Source organism: Bombus affinis, chromosome 3, assembly GCF_024516045.1.
Source record: "Bombus affinis isolate iyBomAffi1 chromosome 3, iyBomAffi1.2, whole genome shotgun sequence".
Lineage (NCBI taxonomy): Eukaryota > Metazoa > Arthropoda > Insecta > Hymenoptera > Apidae > Bombus > Bombus affinis.
In genome coordinates, this window is record NC_066346.1 from 15,101,782 (window position 1) to 15,125,734 (window position 23,953).

At 37.4% G+C, this 23,953-nt stretch overlaps 3 protein-coding genes and 2 long non-coding RNA genes across 6 annotated transcripts in view; 2 read left to right on the forward strand and 3 right to left on the reverse strand.

The window, feature by feature from the left end:
• Nucleotides 1-956: 956 nt before the first annotated feature.
• LOC126914864 (uncharacterized) lies at nucleotides 957-3,446 on the reverse strand. The gene is made up of 2 exons (XR_007709884.1): nucleotides 3,158-3,446; nucleotides 957-1,387 (listed from the first exon to the last, which is right to left on the reverse strand). It is a non-coding gene; the product is annotated as an uncharacterized LOC126914864 (long non-coding RNA).
• Nucleotides 2,357-7,290, forward strand: LOC126914790 (uncharacterized). The gene is made up of 2 exons (XM_050719208.1): nucleotides 2,357-2,718; nucleotides 6,994-7,290. Exons 1-2 carry the CDS (start codon nucleotides 2,479-2,481, stop codon nucleotides 7,135-7,137), a joined length of 384 nt encoding a protein of 127 aa, XP_050575165.1. The 5' UTR covers nucleotides 2,357-2,478; the 3' UTR covers nucleotides 7,138-7,290.
• A 552-nt stretch (nucleotides 7,291-7,842) lies between these two features.
• Nucleotides 7,843-23,953, reverse strand: part of LOC126914806 (A disintegrin and metalloproteinase with thrombospondin motifs 3-like) — a 207,860-nt gene continuing 191,749 nt past the window's right edge. The window contains exon 5 of the mRNA XM_050719230.1: nucleotides 7,843-8,149. Within this exon, the coding sequence (XP_050575187.1) occupies nucleotides 7,930-8,149 (220 nt within the window). The 3' untranslated portion in view covers nucleotides 7,843-7,929. The remainder of the gene's footprint in view (nucleotides 8,150-23,953) is intronic.
• LOC126914795 (A disintegrin and metalloproteinase with thrombospondin motifs 3-like) lies at nucleotides 8,731-22,055 on the reverse strand. 2 transcript variants are annotated; one of them, XM_050719214.1, is made up of 4 exons: nucleotides 22,020-22,055; nucleotides 21,459-21,551; nucleotides 20,590-20,825; nucleotides 8,731-8,939 (listed from the first exon to the last, which is right to left on the reverse strand). In XM_050719214.1, exons 1-4 carry the CDS (start codon nucleotides 22,038-22,040, stop codon nucleotides 8,936-8,938), a joined length of 354 nt encoding a protein of 117 aa, XP_050575171.1. In that variant the 5' UTR covers nucleotides 22,041-22,055; the 3' UTR covers nucleotides 8,731-8,935. The 2 variants fall into 2 exon arrangements, with proteins under 2 accessions (XP_050575171.1, XP_050575172.1); XM_050719215.1 differs by lacking the exon at nucleotides 8,731-8,939 and adding an exon at nucleotides 10,394-10,667.
• LOC126914890 (uncharacterized) overlaps nucleotides 17,113-23,953 on the forward strand; it is a 53,040-nt gene continuing 46,199 nt past the window's right edge. Inside the window, exon 1 of the long non-coding RNA XR_007709911.1 lies at nucleotides 17,113-17,878. This is a non-coding gene — a long non-coding RNA (uncharacterized LOC126914890). The remainder of the gene's footprint in view (nucleotides 17,879-23,953) is intronic.

A 23,953-nucleotide genomic window follows, 5' to 3' on the forward strand; every position in this document is an offset into this window, starting at 1 on the left:
TTGCAAGCATACAAAATTGCGCAAACAATTCGGGCATAGCCGATATATCGGTGAAAATAATCAACTGAGTTTATAAAAAGGAATACGTTGTACAGGGAATAACCGATATAACAAAGGAACAAATCAAATTTTTCAGTTTTACTGACAAAGCGAACGTATCACTAAATAACATTCTTAGCGCTTCTTACTAAAATTTGGAATTTTTATGGTAAATGGTAATGTTTTATATTATACGACAGATGAAACACACCGAGATTAACATTTTTCTCGACCTGTTTAATTCATGAAACGCGGTTAACTGTTTAAAAACGCTATCGACGATAGCTTTTCGAAAGATGTATAAATAAAACGAGGAGATAGAGCGAAATGAAATAACAACGAGTCGTTCGATTTCTCGTTATGTCGTGTTGTTAAGAAGCAACAGAAATGAAATTTCAATTTTCCATTAGAATCGACGGAAGGATCAAACGACGATACGGTAAGAGAAATCGCATGATTCCACTCAAGTGGCACCGTTTTGTCAACGCAGGCTAACGCGTGACCTTCGTTTCGATCAACATGGTTCAACATGGATCATACCGCCTGTGCTGTCAGATGTTCAGCCAAATGGTGTTTGCATTTGTCGTAGATAAAACGCTTGGAAAACTCGTCGCGCGCTAGTGCGCTTCTCCGTTTTCGCATGAAATCTCCGACTTTTTTCTACTTTCCTAGTTTCCTATTTTTTCTTTTTATCCGTTCTATACGATTCGCCTCTGAAAGGTTATTCTTGCTGTACCGCTACTATTAGGTTGTCCGAAAAGTTTCTCTCGTTTTATGAGGAAACAATAGACGCACGTTCTTTCTTTTATATTATTTTGTCGAATTACGTACGATCCGTTTTGTTCTGTTGAGATAAACACCGCGATATTTCACAGACTTACTTTCACGTTTGTACGAAGGTGCACTGTTGTAAAAAATTCTTTTTGCGAAAGAAAGACACTTTTCGGGCAACTTAATACGTTGTGTTCGTTTTATAAAGAAATAATAGACGCGCGATGTCCTTTCTTTTATATTAGTTTATCGAATTATGCACGAACATAATAATAGAGATATAAGGAAATGGATCGCACCTAATTCGATAAAATGATATAAAACAGAAATTGTTGCTCATCTATTATCATTTTATGAAACGAAAGAAACTTCTCGGACAACCTAGTACATCGAACGACTACCGTTGAATAAATTCTCTAAAAACGAAAATGTTTTTAATCGAATTAAACGATCGAGATGGCTGTAATACTTTTGTAGGATTTTACGAATACTTACCGAGCGTTGAAAGTTCGATGTGCTCAAATACTTATAAGCGATTTTTCTTTCTCGAGACGATTCCCTTTCGTTCGCGAACAACCTAAAAATGGAAAAAATATCGTTAACGGGTGTGTTCGTGGTAATCGTAACAACGTCGTTAACCGATTTATCGATGAATCGTTACGTGTGCTTTACGTTCTTTGCGAGATTCCACGACAAATATCGTTACGCGCGAGTTAATCGAGTAAACGACGTTTAAAACGGTTTAAAGTTATTCCCGATATCGCAACTATAAATAGGGAAATGATACAAAGAACAGTGTTTTAAACCTTTGAGTGCTGTGGGCGCATATAGGTGTCTGGCGAAAGCTATCGGTGTGGACTAAGGACATATATATGCGTTTTCTGTAAGTGCTCGGCATGGACTAAGGACGCATGTATGGGTTTTTCAATTTTTCCGAACACCTATGCAGAAGTAATACTATTACGTTTGCGTGAAATAAATATAAATGCATTCCTTACGGCAGTAAACAAATGCCAATAGTACCTCGTTATTGTTGAAGTGGTCACCACTTGTAAGAAAACTCTACATCTGGTTTTTTTAGTTTTCCCAAGCACTGAATTTTTCACACACAACTAAATTATTAACTCGTGTTATATTTATAAGGTTCAATAATGCGATAATTCAGGGATCGATTCTGAAGTCTGAAAATCGAGTTTTTTTTATTATGAAATGATTTGATAAAATATAAAAATGAACAACAATTAATATGCGTCTATAACAATCAATAACGATGATTATCTAAACGGGAAATTATAAGTCTTTGGTGCAATGTTTACCTGAACGTCCTGAGCTACCGATCTTTCTTCTTCAGTCTTTAAATCTTAAATCTTCAGTCTTCACAATCTCAAACAACTATTCTATAACCTTGTCTGTCTCTCTAATGTAACTCTCTGTCCACCCGTCTGGGGAACACGTGCTTCTTCAACTGCTCGTCCATGCAATAAAGGAAGATCGGAAGATCTTGTATCTTTGAATCTATCAGATTTGTTTTTACATACAAAAGAAAATTAATAAAAATGTGACTTATTTTTATTCATTCTTTTGTACTGTTCGATCGTTCTCCACTATGATACGGTTTCAACGAAGAAACGTTTTATTTATGTTCAAGTGAGAGTTTTCTAAATCAAGATGAGAAGACAATGGTACAGCCCGAATGTGAATGTGGCAAACTATGGCGAGCCTCAAATCGTCATAGAGGAAAGCACATCGGGCGAAGAGGAAGAGGAAGGGCGAAGGAACGAGTCGCCTCCGCGTTGCATGGATCCCGATTCGACACCCTTAAATCCTCATCTATTGTCTCCCTGGCGAGAGGTCAGGAAACGCTCTCTACCGACTCCGCAATGTACTTCCGGGATAACCGCATCACAGGTACTGTCTGATGGTCATATGTAGAAGAACATACTTGCTTATGGGCCACATCCCCTTTCTTGATAATGTATTTTTAGTGTATCCTGTTAGCTTAACAAAACATAACGTTGTCCAACGTTTGCATAATATATTTAAATATATTCCTATTAGGTCATTTGTTGTCTGTATATTTTATACTCTCTATCTTCTCCCCTTTCGCGTTCTCGGTCATGACGACACGTAGGTTAACTCTCAGCGGCATGACGTGGCGAAAATCGATTTATAAGGTTCAATAATGGGATAATTCAGGGATCGATTCTGAAGTCTGAAAATCGAGTTTTTTTTATTATGAAATGATTTGATAAAATGAAAAAATGAACAACAATTAATATGCGTCTATAACAATCAATAACGATGATTATCTAAACGGGAAATTATAAGTCTTTGGTGCAATGTTTACCTGAACGTCCTGAGCTACCGATCTTTCTTCTTCAGTCTTTAAATCTTAAATCTTCAGTCTTTACAATCTTAAACAACTATTCTATAGCCTGGTCTGTCTCTCTAATGTAACTCTCTGTCCGTCCGTCTGGGGAACATGTACTTCTTCAACTGCTCGTCCGTATCGATCTCTCCGTTAAGCACAGCCTGTCGTGCTACCCGTAAAACAAAAAGAATCCCTATCCTACACGAACTCTAGGGATTTTACATATTTACTAAATTTAGTTTTCTAGTTTATTACCCAAATTCTAGTTAACTGTAAATTTCAATGTTTATAATAAATAATTAAAAATAACTAAAATATAACGCTCTTGAATCATTTAATCTCTTTCATTTTAATCATTTAAACTACTATAACTTATTACGATTTGCGCTTTGAATAGTTAATCAACAGAGTTCAGTCTAACGAAAAAGTATTCCATCCACAGCGATCGTCAGCGCTAGACACGCGCCGTCTTTACGGACGACATAGGCCGTGAGTATTCAGCACTCAAAGGGTTTATCGTCTGTGATAAAGCTTTTAGTTTCGAAAGCTCTGTTAAACTCGTTATGGTAAAATTAATATACACTATAATCTTAACGAATTATCTTTTGTATTCGTAAGAGGCCCGACGATTTCTTTATTATGGGAAAATAATTTCAGCGATATTTTTCGCTTTTAACGCGTTTGCAGCGCGTACGCGTATATCCTTGCCTGTTGCGCGTTATACGTTTTAACGTATGTGCATAATTTTCTATCTACCAAATACGCGCAGCTTTTAACGAAGCAGAGCGAAACGTTTGTAAAATTGAAATGTTAGAACGATGTTTCCGATAAAATTCTTTGTTCCCGGCAGGTTGAACTGCGAGACCGATGCGTTTAAAAGTGCAATTTTCGAGGAATTAAACGCACGAAATTCTGAATATTAGTTCCTTCGTTATGCCTTTGTCATATTCGTTTCTATCTTTATCATTATTCGACAGGTTATTCGCAACTCGTGCAACGAAATAGGAGGATATCCATACGTTGATCCAAATTTCTACTTTCAATCATATAATTGGCTTTCTTTTGCATAAAACGATATAATCGAAACGTTATCATAGATATAATCTGGTTCTGGAAAAAATCGAAGAACGTCGTGTGAAAATCGATTTTAATTTAAATTGTCTTAAATATCCTTTAACGAATACGTCGTATTCTTTCGTTCTATTACGTTTAAATTAACAGTTATCGTCCTTTATGTCGGCCATTTCCTTCGTTTACGTTCTTTTTCACTTTCTGCCGTAATAGATCAGCCACGGATAGTCCATTTCGACGAATAGTTTCTCTCGATCGACGTGGAAACCGTCGAAAAGAAAGATTCAGGATATTGTAGCCGTTCGCCGATAAGGAGCGCCATTTACGCCGAAGGAGATCCGTTCTCTTAGAACGTTCATAGAGCTCTGGGTCTTTTCGTTCTATAAGATTAATATAAATCTAGAAATTGTACAGCCCAACTTTAAGTCTATCGCAGCTTCGTTCGAACGACGTTACTTCGTCCTGTACAAATTTCGATTCCTCCGATGAAACGTGTATTCACAGCAAAGTACTTTTTTCTGTAATCTTATTATGGCTTGCGAAAGTGTTCGAATAATCTTGATCGTTCCGAGGTGACGCGTATCACACGAACAATAGAAAACTCGGAAAATACCGAAAGGTCGGATGATACCGGCGTTCGTACGGTAAAATCGTAAAATTGATTTCGATAACTTAACATCGTACTTGCGTTTCAGTTTAGTTGACTATTTGATCGATTAAAAGTTCAATTAATCTATTTACTTTGTTCGCGCGGTGCCGGCGTTAAAATTTCGAAAAAAAAAACGCGCAGTTAGGAGAAAGCTGGAAACACATCGTATAATACGAGACTCGGATAGCCGAAACTTCACCGAGCTGGCGGAAATTTTGCGTAGGATCGCGTATTATGCCAAACATTTTGAAATCCCGTTAACGCTGTAACGAGACACGACTATCATGATTATGTTCGTTACATCAGTTGCGACTCTGCAATTTTTGTACTTTCGAGTCTGTCCCTATTTTAACGATAATAAAACATATTTGTAACGTTGGGAGAAGATTTTTAATCAAGAAAATTGAAACGAAAATGTGCGATCTTTTTTCATTTTCTTCAAAACGAAGGTATCCTCTAACGTTGTAAGAACGTAATTGGGTCGACCCATACATAACTCGAGCTAAAATGATCGAAAGGGCGTAGCAGGCTTTTTTTTTATTTATTACAAGCGTACAGTTTTGTCAGGTTCAGCCAAATATTAGGTTGCCCCAAAAGTGTCTTTCCTCTACGAATATGTCTTTTACGACAATGCATCTTTATACAAACACGACAGCTAATCTGTCAAATGTCGTGGTCTTTACCTTAATAGAACAAAATGGAACGTACGTAGTTCGATAAAATAAAGGAAACAAGAAACGTCGTGCGTCTATTATTTTCTTATAAAACGAAAGACTCTTTTGTTGTACAACCTGATATTTGAACTGTCGATAATTTTCGAGAAAGGTCCTGTAACTTCCATATACATTTTCCGATCCATTTCAAATTTTTCCAATACAATTGTTGGGAATATGATACATTTACACTGTACATGTGAATGTGTGTGTAAGCATCAGAGGACGTCCGGGTCTTGGTTGAGACAAAAGACAAGAGCCAGTCGTTAGAAGTATCTGGAAGAGTCGGTTGACAGCAAGCGTGCGTGCGAGTAGGTTTTTGAGGTCTTAAGAGTATAAGATATATGTATAACAGTTGTGTGCTAAATAAAGGGAATTATTTGTATTTCCGAATCCATTTTATATCTTTTTAGCATAATATATTTAAAGAAAAAGATTGATCGTACCTTCTGATCTGAAAAAATAGCTCTGTTTATTATACATTGTACATTATACATATGTATGGGAATTAACTAGTGTCTATATAGTTTCACACTGACAAAATAGTTTCGAGTTACTTGAAAATAGTTGCTTGATTCAAGCAACTGTACGCGTTAACAAAATAGTTCCAACTTACTTGAAAATAGTTGCTTGATTCAAGCAACTGTACGCGTTAACAAAATAGCTTCGAGTTATTTGAAAATACTTGCTTCACTCAACTGCACACATTAATAAAATAGTTTCAAGTTACTTGAAAATAGTTGCTTGATTGAGGTAACTTGACCAATCTGAATCATCATAAAAACTTGGAAGGATATTTCAGACAAAATTACAGGTTCACATTGGCAAAATGATTTTAACTTACTTGAAAATAGTTGCTTGATTTAAGCAACTGTACACGTTAACAAAATAGTTTCAAGTAACTTGAAAATAGTTGTTTGATTCAGGTAACTTGACCAGTCTGAATCATCATAAAAACTTGGAAGGATATTTCAAGCAAAATTACAGATTCACATTGGTAAAATAATAGGTTCACATTGACAAAATGGTTTCGAATTACTTGAATTCAAATCGTTTTCATCTTTATCCAAGACTCGCATAGTCGTCAATCGAGCCATTAGGAAATCACATTGACCAACTCCAAAATTGAAAAGTAGAGAAAAGTAATTACAAGTATCGCAAGTGGTGAGACAATATGCGATAAAAGTGAAAAGATAAGCGTGGCGTCAAGCTCTAAGGAACTAGAGGTTTTGTGAGAATCAATCGTGTACTTGGACGATGAAATTGCGAAATTATGAGATTGTCCAAAGATGAAGTTGGTCAATTTGACTTTCGCCAGGCTCGATCGTCACTACGACAGTTCTCGCGTATCGAAACTATCTTGATGTTTGTGTGGACAGGTGAGACGAATGAGCGATCGTGGCGGAGAAGAATCAGGACTGTTACGCCGCGTAACACATCCGCAGCCCATCCCGCGCGGCGTGACAGCCAACGGTCTACGTGCCGTCCTTCGAACCTTCCATAGGCCTAAGGACCCACCATAAAGTGAAATCCTAACTGCATTGTTCGCACACATGGTTTGAGTCAATCTGTCTGCCAGAAAAGACTTTCTAATTCCAGAAGTGTTTTCAGCTGGTTCTTTAGAAGGGTCCTTGGGTTTATTACGTGCTCTTAAGAATTGCGGAGAAAGCAGGTAGTGGCCTAACGAAAAAGGCGGAGATCTCCCTAACGGAAAATCCGAGTCTCCCCATAAACAATGTCGCCTAGGACCCAAGTTAGTAGGAGGCTTTTTCCTCCTATCTTCCTTCCCAACATTGGTCATAACCAATCAGCATCGCGGATCATTGCCCTCACTTGCCTAACTGAATATGTAAGCAACGAATCCGCGTTTTTCGGTCAAAGGGCACACCCATACCGAGCTTTCCTCCGCATTCACATTAGAATAAAACTTTAGAGTTTGATCGTCTCTCACGGTGCCTAGAGTTCCTGCATTTCCTACAACTCTCACCGTTCCTACCTCTCTAAGTGTTTGATCGTCTCTCACGGTGTCTAGAGTTCCCATAATCCCTATAGCTCTCACCGTTCCTATATCTTTCAGAGTTCCTTCATCATTTCTCAAGGTGCCTACACGGCCTAGAGTCTCCTAAGGCTCTCACATTATCCAGAACTCCGACAGTTCCTATAACTCTCAAGGGCCTAGAGCGCCTAAACGGGAATTTACGACTCCCGTTGACGCGTATTCTAACGACCGCTTCTCCCCGCGATAGCTCGAAAATACAAGGACCATCGCCGAGGGAAGCTACTTTCCTGTCCACCCTCTCTCAAACATCGGCTCCTCAGCTAGGTGGCCGAAGACATTCGGTCGTTACGATTGAAAGAGTGTCACCGACTTTGTTTGGCCGTAATCGTCGCGAATCAATCGCCGGTTTTCCTCTTGGAGGCGTGACCAGAATATTGCCGAATCGTCGAGACCCAGAGTCTAGAATGTCCGCACCACCGAGCGGTAGAGGAAGTACGCACAATCTTCGGTTGGACATTATGGACGACATCGCAGACCTAAAAGCGAGGAAGATAAGATGAGTGTAGAGATGAAAAAATTAAGCAGAGATCAAACTTACGCGCTACACTTGATCTTCATTTTCTTTAAATTTTGATCCAGCTGATAAATCAGTAATTAAACCAAGGGAACTAAGTTTGAAATCAAGCGAATCTGAAATACTATCAGACTGTTGCTACGTGAGAACAATAGCCATCTTGTACTTCGTATTTGCTCGATTCCAAACTCTAATCGATATACCAGCAGAATTTACCAGCAAAATAATTATTCAGAGATTCTGTCGATAAAACAATTGAAGTTTAAAATCGAACGAATCCGAATTACTGCGAGATCGTTGGTGGCTATTGTTCTCGTAGCAACAAACTGATGATACTTCAGATTCGTTTGATTTCAAACTACAATTGATTTATCAATAGAGTTGTCGAAGAATTATTTTGTCGATATCGGTGTAGAACAATAGCCAACAACGATCTCGCTGTACTTCATATTTCCTCTATTACAAACGTCGATTCATTTACCAGCAGAGCATCTGAAGAATTATTTCACATGGATCATGTAGAAAAAAAAACGAACACGAAAATGGAACTGTAATAACATTTTTTATTCCTTGTTGAGAGCCGTTCTTAAACATTTTGCAGGAATTTTCCCTTCGCAAGAAGATCGAAAAATAACCACTTTTGACGCTCTGTTTTCATCCCATATGAATTTTATCTTTAATATTACCGATTGATAATAATGTCACTGCGATATTGTCCGCAATGATTGCAAATTATCTTCTCCGCGTTTCACCTATATCGATAATACAGAATATCAAACAACAATTATTTAATTTCACGTTGTTGTTGACTTTATTAATTTTTACGATAAAGTGCATTCTCTGGAAGAAATTTTACGATTTACGATTTTCTTTTTCATTCCTCCTTTCACCTACGATGGCTCTTAAACAAGAAACGATATCGTAACGAGAAATACAACTTACCTGAGCGTCCACTTTGGTTCCACTAGTGTTGTCCCATACGACTTTGTGTTTGACCTCGCTATTAGGGGACTTTTTACCCAACGTTTCCTTCACCGCCCTCACTACCTTCGATTTATCGAACTTGAGACTTAAACTGGCCGTTACTAAATCTTCCGGCTTCTTCGACATCGGTTGGTGTCTCTTCGTGAACCAATTCGACGGTACCATAAAGGTCGAAATAGCGGCTTTCGAAGATCCGCTAAGCTTACTTTTAGCTCCGTGCAATGTCGACACGTCGAAGCTATTGGAACGGAAGCTCTTCGATCGACTTCCTTTCTGTTCGGTCGTTTTTCCGGGCCAGTTTGATTTGCTATCATCCCGCGAACTCGGCGCTTCCTCGCCGCATCGGTTGATTTCCGTCGCAGAAGACGCTAACGAGCTTAGGATCGATATCAGATCCGCATTAGAGCAGACAATGCCCGCAGCACCGGAAACGGATGCACTCGCGGCTCTTGGCAGTTCCGAGACGCGCTTTCGGAGAGAAGACGTCGGCGAAACCGACGGAGTAGGCATTTCAGAGAATCCTTGTTTCGGCTGTTGAGTGTAACGTTGAGCGGAACTGTTACCCTCCAGCGGCTGTATTTCGTACACTTGCTCCGTCGACGTCCTGTACATCCTTAAGCGCACCTGGCAAACGGATTGCTTTTATTCGAAAGACAGTTTCTTTTTTATCATAATTCGTGCGTTATGATACACGTTTCGATGATTGAGCCGTTTAGCGTGACAAAGCGATGGAATTGTTTTGCACAGAAATTCTGGTTCTAAAATTATGTTAGGGATTCTAGGGCGTAATAACATCTTGGAACGCAAAGTTATCGATGTGTCGATGAAAGTTAAGCGAGCTTTATCGAAGCACACGTTCGAGTCTTTGGGCGATTGCTAGGAATACGCGTAATGTTCTTTTCTGTGAGCTGAAAAGTTGAACGACTATAAAAGGCGTTTGTAGAGGATTTCAAAGCGGAAGAAGAAGCGATACAAATGTTTAGAATCAGAAATTATCTGTTTATATAGAGATCTATTTGATGCAAGGTCTAAAATCAATCAAATCGGATTGTACGGACGTATATTTGTAAAGCAACGAATATTTGGTTCTTTCAAATCTTAACTTCGCACGATCGTATAGAAGTTCGTCAACTTTAAACTCGGTTTTTCTTAGTCTGCAAACTAGCGGAGATAGAACGGCTAAAATAAACGAAAGATCCTTACCTTCCTCGCTTTTACGTGCGTGCTTCCTCTACCGCTCGGTGGTGCGGACATTCTAGAGACTCTGGATCTCGACGACTCGGCAATATTCTGGTCACGCCTCCAAGAGGAAAACCGGCGATTGATTCGCGACGATTACGGCCAAACAAAGTCGGTGACACTCTTTCAATCGTAACGACCGAATGTCTTCGGCCACCTATCTGAGGAGCCGATGTTTGAGAGAGAGTGGACAGGAAAGTAGCTTCCCTCGGCGATGGTCCTGATCCTTCTCCGCCACGATCGCTCATTCGTCTCACCTGTCGACACAAACATCAAGATAGTTTCGATACGCGAGAACTGTCGTAGTGACGATCGAGCCTGGCGAAAGTCAAATTGACCAACTTCATCTTTGGACAATCTCATAATTTCGCAATTTCATCGTTCAAGTACACGATTGATTCTCACAAAACCTCTAGTTCCTTAGAGCTTGACGCCAAGCTCATCTTTTCACTTTTATCGCATATTGTCTCACCACTTGCGATACTTGTAATTACTTTTCTCTACTTTTCAATTTTGGAGTTGGTCAATGTGGTTTCCGAATGGCTCGATTGACTATGCGAGTCTTGGATAAAGATGACAATTAAACTATTCAGATTAGTCATGTTTATTATTTTCCTATCCTTATTTTTAATTTACACTATCCTTATTTTTTATAGACTTAAAACAAAAAACAAACAACAAAGAAATCTACAATATCAATCGGCTGATGAACTCCATAGTTAAGTTCGAGCCACCTCTTGTAAAGAAAGAAATAATACAATGCAAAAGGTGCCAAAGGTACGGCCACACGCAGAAATACTGCAATCATAACTTCCGGTGCGTAAAATGTGCAGGTAATGACCCCACTGACCAATGCACTAAATCCCCGGAAACCCCCGCCAAGTGTATCCACTGTCAAGGAGAGCATCCTGCGAACTACAAAGGATGCTCAGCCTACAAAACACTACATAATATAAAGTATCCAAAACTGAGACCCAAGGACATAACCATACAAGAACCTAAACACCAAAAACTCACCACACCAACAGTATCCTATGCGCAGACAACGCAAGGAAACGTAAACAACTCGAAAACACACAGTGTACACACAGAAAATAGAATTCCCACCCCACAAAACACAGACAACTTTACCAGACTCGAAAAACTTATCGAGAAGCAAACTGAGCAAATTAACAACTTGCTGTCACTACTCACACTCTTCATGGACAAATTCATATGCACAGAAGCAAAATAAAACCAATGCGAATAGCTCTGTGGAACGCCAACGGTCTAGCTCAGCACAAATTTGAACTAGAACTATTCTTAAAACAACAGCAAATCGATGTGATGCTCATATCCGAAACCCACTTCACCGACAAAAACTACGTCAAAGTACATGGCTACAACTTCTACCACACACAACACCCCAGCGGAAAGGCCCACGGCGGCACCGGAATCATAATCAAATCAAACATCAAGCACTACGAACTTCCACCATTCCAGAAAGACTACCTCCAAGCAACAAACGTAGCAATAGAAGACTGTCATGGTACAATCATCACTTCAGCTGTATACTGCCCTCCCAGACACTCCATCGCCAAAGAAGACTTCGACAACTTCCTGGACACCCTGGGCAATAGATTCATAGCCGGAGGAGACTACAACGCCAAACACACCCAATGGGGCAGCAGACTGGTTACAGTAAGAGGCAAAAACCTCCTCAACAGCATAATAACCAACAACCTCAACTACCTTACCACATACGAACCCACACACTGGCCCACCGACACAAACAAAATACCCGATCTCCTTGATTTCCTCATAACTATAAATATCTCGTCAAGAAACGTCCAAATCAATTCCTCGGCTGATCTCTCCTCCAACCATTCCCCCGTGATAGTAACAGTCATTTCAACAATCATCGAGAATACACCTAATGGCTCCATTCATAACCAACACATCAACTGGCAGCTCTTTAGAGAAGTCTTTACCCACACAACTTCAGCCTCAACCTCACTAAAAACCAATGAAGAAATCGAAGCAGTCACGGAATACCTAAACACGAGCATAATAAACGCTATCCGCTTCTCCACACCGGCAATAACGTCCATCAGCAATCACGAATACCCCCAGTACATATTAAAAAAAATAGCAGAAAAACGTAGACTAAGAAGGATATGGCAGACCCATAGAACACCGGAGGACAAACGCAAACTAAACAACGCAACTAGAAAACTATCCAAAACCATAAAAAACTACAATAATGACCGTTTTCACAAATATCTCGCCAGCCTGTCCCCCACAGCCGACTCTAACTACTCACTATGGAAAGCCTCCAGGAAACTCACGCGTCCCCCACAAATAATACCTCCAATCCGCCGTCCGCAGGGTGGATGGGCGCGTAGCCCTATAGAAAAAGCCAACCTATTTGCCAAACACTTGACTGAAGTATTTCAATCCCATTCCTCCATAGCTGCAGCGGACGTCACCGAATACCTGCACACTCCCTTCCAAATGTCCCCTCCTATTGAGCCCTTCACTTCTGCAGAGATTATACAAGCAATCAGTCGCCTAAACCCCAAGAAAGCAGCAGGTCACGACCTAATAGGAAATAAAGCAATCAAGGAACTTCCCATAAAAGGGATTGCACTCGTCGCATCAATCTTTAACGCTATCCTCCGCCTTCAACACTTTCCCAAGGCTTGGAAAATCTCACTAATCACCCTCATCCCTAAACCCGGTAAACCAATATATGAAACCACCTCCTATCGCCCAATCAGTCTTTTACCTACCCTGTCTAAACTATTCGAGAGAATGCTCACGAATCGTCTCCTCCCACTCCTAGAAGAATTGAAAACACTCCCAGACCACCAATTCGGCTTCCGAAAACAACACTCAACAGTAGAGCAAATCCACCGCATAACCCACATGATCAGCCAAACCCTTGAAAAGAAAAAATACTGTTCAGCGGTATTTCTAGACATCCAACAGGCATTCGACAAAGTATGGCATGAAGGGCTACTCTACAAGATCAAAAAGATCCTACCCCATCCATACTACTCCATCTTAAAATCCTACCTAACCAACAGACAATTCATAGTTAAATGCCTAGGCGCCTCTTCCGCAACATTCCCAATAGAATCCGGCATACACCAAGGTAGTGTCCTCGGACCCCTACTGTTCTCCATCTACACTGCCGACTTACCTATATCAAACGAGGTAACAATAGTAACATTTGCCGACGACACAGCACTATTAGCTACCCACGCAGACCCGGCAATTGCCTCATCCACTCTCCAGCGAAGTCTCGACTCCATGGAAAAGTGGTTCCAAAAATGGGGTTTTAAAATAAACGAAAAAAGATCCTCCCGTGTAACATTCACGCTCCGAAAACAAACCTGCCCCCAGGTCACCATTAACAACGCAATAATCCCAAGCAAGGACTCCGTAAGATACCTGGGCATGACCCTGGACAGGAGGCTAACTTGGAAAAAACATATCTCAGAAAAAACAAAGCAACTAAAGGAAAAACTAAGAAAATTCTATTGGCTCACGGGCCGACGCTCCAAACTAAACATACAGAACAAAATAACCCTCTACAAGGCCGTAATAAAACCTGTCTGGACCTACGGAATCCAACTATGGGGAACAGCAAGTAACTCCAACATTGAAATACTCCAACGCTTCCAATCGAAAACGCTAAGATCCCTATTAAATGCACCCTGGTATGTTACCAACGAAACAATCCACCGTGACCTCAAGATACCTACAGTCAAAGATAAAATACACAAGTCCAGAAGCAGATATAACACAAGAGTCAACAACCACCACATCCCATTAGTGACCCAACTACTGGACACGACGGACCAGATCCGCAGACTAAAAAGAAAATACCCTCTAGATTAAATCCTTAGTTTCTACTAGAACCAACAATATAAAACTATTATAATCCATGTCATTGTATCACGCCAAACTAAGTTACTGAAAATTCTCAACGAGAATTGATTGTAAATATTCTAATAAATAAAAAAAAAACATCTTCTCAATTGCGCTACCAAATACCCACGGACAAAATTGTTCTTATAAATTTATGAATATTATGTGTTTACGTATTTGAATGAAAAGTGTTTTTCTTCACTTCACTTCAATGTAACGAGACGTGTCTATCATGATTACACCGGTAAAAATTGAGACTAATTTGGAAATATATATATGGAAGCTAGAAGATGCTTATTGCAGACGTACACATAGCAAAAAACTAATGTACAATGTAAAGAGTATTTTTAAACATATGATTGATTAGGGGTAAAAATGCTGCTACTAAAAATATTGTGACTTATTTATACAATACATAATTAACTGTCCAAATACCGATGGTAATCAATAAGCATCTTATAATTCCTATTTACATTTATTTCAAAAGTTTCTTTCGTTTCATAAGGAAATAATAGATGCACGACACTTTTTGTTTTATATTATTTTATCAATTTATGTATGATCTATTTTGTAGTAATAGAACAAAACGAAAGAAACTTTTGAGACAGCCTAATGCATCTTGAAATTCATGAAAAACTTCAACAAAATATTCATGGAAAGTTTCTGTAAGCGTCCGAGTACTTTCGTGAGCCGTTATATGTATAATAATTCGTTACAATGTTAGTGATAGCTTGGAAAGTGAACTATTTTTATTATACATCTTTTTACTTTCCATATTACGCTCATAGATACTCTAAAACGCCGCGATACTAACTCTTATCTATCATGTTTACGAATGCCTATAATTTGTGAAACCGCTTCTGATTTTACGGAAATTTTGCAGTTGCTTGATGAATGAAACAGATTTGTTAAGAGAATCACATGTTATAGATACCTGAACTGTGATTTATTTAATATATCTTTTCTGATTTGTTATCCTGCAACATTTCCATGTTTTACGAAGCTTTAAATTAAATTTCACAAGTTTATTTTCCTTAAGCTAAAGACGATGCTGGTGAAATATTTATTTCTGAAGTAAAAAGTAAAAATATAGCTTACATATTGCTTGTATTTAATCATGTATTACGATTAATCCTGTTGCGATACTCGTATATTTCAGTTAGGCTCTGGTTTTAGTAAACAAGAAAGATTTATAATATCTTAAGAGGATGTTTAGCATGAAATCATGCTAATAAGAAGTTTTTCATGTTTTTCTTCAGGCTTAAAATATTTTTTAATGTTGTGAAAAAATTGGGTTGAAAATGAATAAAAGGGTGCAACAGGGTATTTAAACAAACTAATATCTCTTATATGAATAAGTCGAGTGATATGCTGTAAATTATTTTCACAAAAAGACACCCATTTTTATTATTGTTTTCTAAACAAAATTCAATATGATTTGTTATACCTGTAATAGGAAGTTTCTTTAACTAACATTTAGTTATCGATCCTATTTTTATTGAAGTTTAACAATACTGTTCAATGTTAATAATTATTAATTTATAAGTGAAGGGTAATTCCAACGAAGAAAGATATCATTTGCAAACAAATAGTTTCAGATAAAATCAGCATTGGTACTGTAAATTTAAGATATTATAAATCTAATATGTATTGTATCGCAAAGCGGGATTCATGATGAAAAATTAAATATAAAAGTCCATGAAATTTCGCAAATTTAAACATCTCAGTTTGTACAGCTTTAATAAATGTGGACAAAAGTTTAGTCTATCTCTATATTTAAATAACGCATGATATTTAATTCTACAGTATAATTAAACAAAGATTCGAAGCTGAAAATTTCGAAATATAATTGAACAATATATCGTACAATAAATGTTATATGATGTTCTGTAAAGGAGAATTGCATTTTTATGAAGAGGATCAAAGATAAAAGAGATTTTTGTTGAACGATACGACCGTTTCGAAATTCCATTTTGATCTTGTGTATGTATAGTGTATCTCGTACAAAAGATATTACAACAAGCGTCCAGTCATAATGTGAAACATTAATCAAAATTTCTAATCTCGAGTGTTTCAAGCCCCAGAACTCATCTTAATAAATATAAGAAGGACAGATTAAATTCAATTTGATTTTTCTAATTTTCTCGTTAATAATTAAATATGAGCATCAATCAATCAATAGTTCATAATGCACGGTATAATGCGTGTATAACATTCATCTGATTTCAATTAACTTACGTTTAAGCAAAATAATTATTCGAACTAGTTTATCATTCACATTATTACACATTTTAATTGTATATATATCTAGTACAACATAGAAAGGATGTTTTAGGATTATGAGTATTCATTTAATTTTTAAGAAGAACAATAAGATTCAATACATGTACACAATAGTTAAAAATATGAAATCCAGTCGCTTTTACATTAAGTACCATTTCCTCGTAAATGAACATACAAAAGATAAATGTCAATAACTATAAATGCCTGTTTAATGTTTCTTTTTTGTTACGATTATATATGTAAAATTAGTTCTTGTAATGAATACTGCTTATAGGAATAAGGATTATTTTTCACTTGAAATAAGTTTGCTTTGATATTTTAAATGACTGAATAAAATGCGGACAAAATATTTTAACCATACACGTAAAGATTCAAGTACGTTACATACAATAACTATAAGAATATATTTTTAAAAACGTAAGAATTTGTACTTTAGATAGCAATGCGTTTAAAAGTTATTTTATGAATTCACTTTATTAATTACTGATTTAAAATCTTCAGCATTTTCAGTAAAATGTCCAGAAAGTAGAAGAAAAGTACAACAAAAGTAGAAAACAGTTAATTTTGTAATATAAATTTATAGTCTACCGAATTAATACTCATATTTCTAAAACAGGGTCTATACACTTTCAAAATTTCAATCAAATCATATGCATAGTATTTCTTTTATCTCATATTCTAATTTCACCACATTGAATTTTCTAAAGAAAGATTTTTTTATATAACGCAAATCCTTTATTTTAAATATGCAAAGTCAAATATATTTTTGTCAATAAAGACACAAAAAATCTTAGATGTCTAAATGTCAGCTTTAAGAACAGTAGACTTGCCTGCCTTCAAACTTAAATGTCCTTTCCAGTAGTAAAACTTAAATAACATTAACAACGGCAGTAATATTTACACCTACAGATGGAGGATATTAGACTTCGATTAAAATACAAGTAGCTCAATAAATATGTGTCTAAGTACGATGGTTAAAGAATAACGATTCGTCATTCTTTATTCCAGCGCTTAATGCTATCCTTCTTTCAACAAATACAATCCTAGAACAATGCCGCTGAAGAGAAATGTTATACGTGAATTTATTTGCCTTTGCGGGACGAAGGTTTATTAAATTATTAAATGAAAATATTAAATGAAAATGAATATGTATAATTATGTGTATAAAAATTGATATATGTATGTATGTATAAAATATATATATGTATGTATATATATATATATATATATATATATATATATGTCGGGTTGGCGTTAAGATTAGAGTTAGGTTTAAGGGTGTGAAACGAATCCCTATTGGCGCTAGACGTGATCGTTATGCAATAGAGGAGATATTTACTAGTGCAAATATGACTATGATGGAATTGGACAAGTAATCGCGATAATTAGATACTCGAGAAGCAAATGACAATGATCCTAGGCTCAATAACGAATCCGCGGTCAACGGGATGACGAACTTTACCCTTCGTTAGCGTCTAAGTTACACTGTATGTTAGAGCAAGGGGCAATTATTACGTATACGAAAGACAGGTCGATTGCCGATGAGATCGCACTAGAGAGAGTGGCTCTCCGTCGCGGTGACGCTGTCGAAGAAATCTATGATGGGTGTGCCTAAGGGCACGATCATGAGAGTGCCAAGAGATCATCGGATTCGCGGAGAAAAGTCTTCGTTCGAAGGGTGAGGGAAATTGAAGTTGCTGTTAATTGGTCAATTTCCATGTTGGTGGTTAGAGAAAGATATTAGCTGTCCTTGGGAAAAGTTGCTAGCGGGAAGCGTCGTTCGTGGAAGGATAGATTTCTCTTATCTTCCCGTAGTGGGGGCACAGGCTATTTGTCTACTTGAAAGACTTTGTATAATTGAAACTTAATATTCGTAGCCGGTCCTCGCCCAGCTAAACATATACTGTGAAGATGCGTTGGCATCTGGCAATCACCTTACCCGAAGGACAAAGTCTGCGTGTGGCGAGCCACGGGGCAGAAACCATTGAAACGTTTACCGTCGTGCCCTGTCCCAAGTATTTCTTTTAAGAAGAGCTATAGAATTACTTCATGCCTTTGTTAGACAAAACGTTCATCCCTTTGACCGCGGCTACGTTCGGCGACTGATTGTCGCCTCGAGCCCGAGCTCACTATCATAAATCTCAAATAAATACAGTCGGATCGAATGACAACAGTTTCTTAATACGGCTATGGTGAAATCTAAATTTCAATACTAGGGGTCTTCCCAAAGTTCCAAAGGGAAGGTTCCGGTGTTCTTTCATCTCCGACATATATATATTATTATAATGACTTATTTTAATAATGACTTAATTTGTATAGTAAAAACAGCTAAAATCTCATGTAAGATTGTTGGGATGTTACGTGATATTTCTGTTGCATCATTGATTATCGTTATACTTTGAAAAATAATTAAGGAAGCGAACAATGCGTGGACGATTATGGCAGTTTTATTAATAAACGAACGTTTAATAGAGAATATGGATTTACTGGATAAATAAATGTTTCATTAAATGTAACTGTTACGTGCAGAATAATATGTTGTTACATGTATGAACTAAAGTTGATGTAATACTCATATTATATTTATGGTTTCAAAGAATTAATAAAATCTGCTGAGATTCAAACGTATGCTCTCCCTTTTATTCTATGAGAATTAAACATTTGGAAGATTTTATGAAAATGCACTAAACAATCAGAAGCATCTGTTTCTCCTTTTCTTTTTCTTTTTTTTTTTTTTTTTTTTTTTTTTTAACATGTTGATTGCCACGCGATTTTTATACTTATTTTGACTTGGATAGATAGATTAAAGCGTACCATACCAAGACATTTTATTCTTGCAAAATATTCTAGTCTATTTGCGTACCTAAACACCTAAACACTCAACGTGTTGAAGAATTTCTGTGCAAAACAATTCCATCGCTTTGTCACGCTTAACGGCTCAATCATCGAAACATGTATCATAACGCACGAATTATGATAAAAAAGAAACTGTCTTTCGAATAAAAGCAATCCGTTTGCCAGGTGCGCTTAAGGATGTACAGGACGTCGACGGAGCAAGTGTACGAAATACAGCCGCTGGAGGGTAACAGTTCCGCTCAACGTTACACTCAACAGCCGAAACAACGATTCTCTGAAATGCCTACTCCGTCGGTTTCGCCGACGTCTTCTCTCCGAAAGCGCGTCTCGGAACTGCCAAGAGCCGCGAGTGCATCCGTTTCCGGTGCTGCGGGCATTGTCTGCTCTAATACGGATCTGATATCGATCGTAAGCTCGTTAGCGTCTTCCGCGATGGAAATCAACCGATGCGGCGAGGAAGCGCCGAGTTCCCGGGACGATAGCAAATCAAACTGGCCCGGAAAAACGACCGAACAGAAAGAAAGTCGATCGAAGAGCTTCCGTTCCAATAGCTTCGACGTGTCGACATTGCACGGAGCTAAAAGTAAGCTTAGCGGATCCTCGAAAGCCGCTATTTCGACCTTTATGGCACCGTCGAATTGGTTCACGAAGAGACACCAACCGATGTCGAAGAAGCCGAAAGATTTAGTAACGGCCAGTTTAAGTCTCAAGTTCGATAAATCGAAGGTAGTGAAGGCGATGAAGGAAACGTTGGGTAAAAAGTCCCCTAATAGCGAGGTCAAACACAAAGTCGTATGGGACAACACTAGTGGAACCAAAGTGGACGCTCAGCTAAGTTGTATTTCTCGTTACGATATCGTTTCTTGTTTAAGAGCCATCGTAGGTGAAAGGAGGAATGCAAGAACGCACATAATACGCAAAAATCTATGGCAGATTCAAAGTACAGTACTCGTTGTGATATTCGGTAAAGATAATAAGTTCTCCTATGGAGATTTCATTTTTCAAATTATTCTCGTAAAAGTACGTATTTGCATAAATAAATAGCACAGGGTCTCTGCGTAAATACCTAGGCCAGTTATAAATATTTCAGTTTGCCAACGATATCCCAACATGTGGGACACTCACATGTGTGCTACTTCGTGAGCGATGATAAAGGTGCTGGTCAAGCCTTCGTCTCGATTTAACGCGCACGATCTCGCGGGATAGCATACTCCTGACACAGGTGCGTAACCGGAAGGACCTCCTATATCTAATCGCGTCAACCATACAGCAACATCGTGATTTACGTCCTTCGAGGACAGCATCTTTCTGTTCCATTTGTTCACGTTCTCGAGAGATCGTCTGGCATCGCCACGGCGGACCTACGACAACGTTTAATATTTTCTTAATAAAAGCTAGCAAATATTACGAATATATTATATTTATTATTACATCATGCATTATATACTATATATAAATATTCGTCAATGATAATAAATATATGTGCAAGTAATCGTGTTGTTGATTGTAATCAAATGTAACTTGTAACGCTATTAGTATTTTAATCTTCCTGAAAAATGTTGAAATGTTGATTCAACAGCAGAGAAGAATAGCAGAAAAAGAAAAGTAAAAGGAATCGCAAGTGTCGTATATCAATGATATTATCATAGGTCTATAACATTAAATTAAGATTCTTAAGAGATGAAAAAGGTTTAATAGTCGATTATACAGATATTTCGGATACACGATAAATGCGAGGTTTGTCAATGATCCGTGAAAATTGTTTGTTTGGAAATTTGTTTTCAAGGGATCGTTCACGGTTGTCCAATTTAACAAAATGGAACTCGTTGCATTTTATCGATCTAGAACGTCATGCGCAGATATTTTGACCTATATAATTTATATACCATACACTGTACAGATAAGTAGAAAATAAAATAATTGACACTCGCATATGCGTATCTCAGATAGTTACTACTTTAGTTAAATGATTTAATTTAATGGAAATCGCTTACCATAACGTCTCGTTTTTCCGCGTATAAAATCATTCGTACGATCACTAGAATCATGTTGGATTCGAGCGATGGGTCCATGTAAATTGCACTGACCTAGGATTAAAATACGTACGAAAATGTAACAGGCGTTAAAACAGTATTACAGCCTTACAAATAAATTATTATTCAAAACTCTCGTAAATACATCGTATCTTATATAATTTTCCTAAAAAATTAATTTTATTCGTTATATTTATCTTAGGAAATGTACGTTATTAATCTCAACAGCATTGGAAAACCAATTACCGAATGGCTGAAATTAATCGATTACAAAATTCCATTCCGGATAAATTATTCGCTGAACTTTCTAAAAGATACGTGTAAGCTTTGAACAGTGTAAACAGAAAATACAGAGCTTCCATCCGAATATACGATCGAGATGTTTGAAAGCAAGTAGCGTACCTTGAAAATACAGAGATACGCATAACTCTGCCCTATGTTTCCCGGTTGCTTGCGTACATATGTAGGAGGAGGTATTCTATATCTAAGTATAATAACAGAATTTCGTTTGGTATTACTTACGATGTTTAAAAGAGCCAACATATATTGCTGTACTCGAATTCCATGAAATTCTTCCACGGAGTAATCAGCAGCTATTCCAAGCTCTAGCCATCGTGGCGGCGAATCCTTAGCAGCTGGTCTTTTCTCTATGAAATGACTTATCTTAGAAATCGACTTATCTTCCACGAAATTAGAAAGTCTACTCGACTCGACTTGATAGCTTAAACGCATGATTATTAAAAGCATAAATTAATATCTACGAGCAAGTATTCGTGGAATAATTATTATGATATAAATAATTATTTCAAAAGTATAATTTCAAAAATATCAATTCGGTATCACCGTGAATTTCATCCTGCAAATTTCTTTAAAATTCTTGACAAATTTTGGTAAACGTATTCCTCCAGCAAATTTTTCTATTTTTCTATTTTTTTACATTAAATTAGGCAAGATAGATAAAGATTCGTGCAATGGACAATATACATATGTGTAATAGACAGGGAATAATAAAATAAATTAAAAACAGCGAAATATAGATGAACGTGTAGAAGATCAAGCGAGAGTGGAACGCAATAGGGAGAATACTTGTAAACCGAGTTTCTTTTAAGGCTGAAGATAAGCTATTCTTATATTACATGCTGTTATTATTACTTTTGTACACGATAGATTGGAATATCAGTACAATTTCTTTCTTTCAGTAATATTCGATGATTCGTTAATTTATTAACCGCTATATTGTACGTGGTAAGTAGAAAAGCAACGATTGTACAAGAATGGCATTTGGAAAAATATTTGACTTACTTGATAATCTGTTCCTTTGCCATTTAGGACCAGAGAAGTATCCAATTTCCTCGGGATTTGTTATTTTATATAGGTTGGGGTTGATAATCAATCTCGGATCCACTCGGATTGGTTATCACACCTTTTATTTTATCTCTTATACAAAACACCAAATCACACAGCAAACGTCTAAACTCTCCCAATGCGTCTTAGCAATTAAGGCGTGGTCGACTCCTATGACAAAAGAGCGTCGTTAGGAGTCGTACCAACATAACCCTAGTAACCTTTTAGTAACTAGCGGTCATACCAACTGAGCATTTCTCAACAGGATTTACGTCGATCGATAATTCTTCCACTATTGTATCGTTGTATTCTGTGGAGACATCGTCTTTTTCATCGTACAGAATCAATTTCTCAGCTTCTGGATATTCCACGTCGAAGACGTCACCGGAAAGATTATAAAATCCCTGAACATCGTGGCTTAAGGAATCGCGTTTGCTTCGTTTCGACTTTTTCTTAATTTCTTCAACTTCAAATTTATTCGATTTCCCTGTAACCGAATTTTCAACGTTTTACCACGTTTGCCTGTCTTATCTTCGCTATTCTCGTTACGGATAAAATGAAAAAATAGTTGCAAAATTTCTGAAATTGTAAATACGACCAGACTGGAACGTATCAACGACATATACGGTGTCACAAAATTGTGACAAGTCAATATTCCAGTTGTTAGTTTGTTGAATTTACGCCACCGCTGATTAAACGTATCACGCTTTAATAGAAAATTCAATTTCCCAGCGGGGAAAATGGAATTTTGCGCTAATTAAAGTATTGCGCTTTTGTACAAAATTCCATTGTTTTCTGTTGCCCGTGAAAATGCAATTTTACGACGGACATTTCAGACAAATTTCCATCAGACGGCTTTCCATCCGTAAAAAAGAATGCTATCTATAAAAGTATGATACAGTGCACTTACTTGATTGCAATGATATCTCAACGATTATTAACAGATACCAAGATGTCTCGACAGTTGCAAAAATCTTTTATAAATAAATTACACGTGGCTCGCGAATCTGTTTCAACGTTGCTGGAAACTTTTTGCGTATATGATATACGAAGCATTTCGAAATGATCATTGCAGCACTGTAGCGAGACACGCCTAACTTGATCGTATCGAT

Bases quoted from the DNA above. Each gene is read 5' to 3' on its own strand.
- LOC126914790 (XM_050719208.1), top strand. From the start codon at position 2,479: ATGAGAAGACAATGGTACAGCCCGAATGTGAATGTGGCAAACTATGGC. The intron at 2,719-6,993 runs GTACTGTCTGAT...TTGTGTGGACAG, and splicing joins CCGGGATAACCGCATCACAG to GTGAGACGAATGAGCGATCG.
- LOC126914795 (XM_050719214.1), bottom strand. From the start codon at position 22,040: ATGTTGGCTCTTTTAAACATC. The intron at 21,552-22,019 runs GTAAGTAATACC...TTTTAATCCTAG, and splicing joins TGTTGGCTCTTTTAAACATC to GTCAGTGCAATTTACATGGA. The intron at 20,826-21,458 runs GTAAGCGATTTC...ACGTTGTCGTAG, and splicing joins CGGAAAAACGAGACGTTATG to GTCCGCCGTGGCGATGCCAG.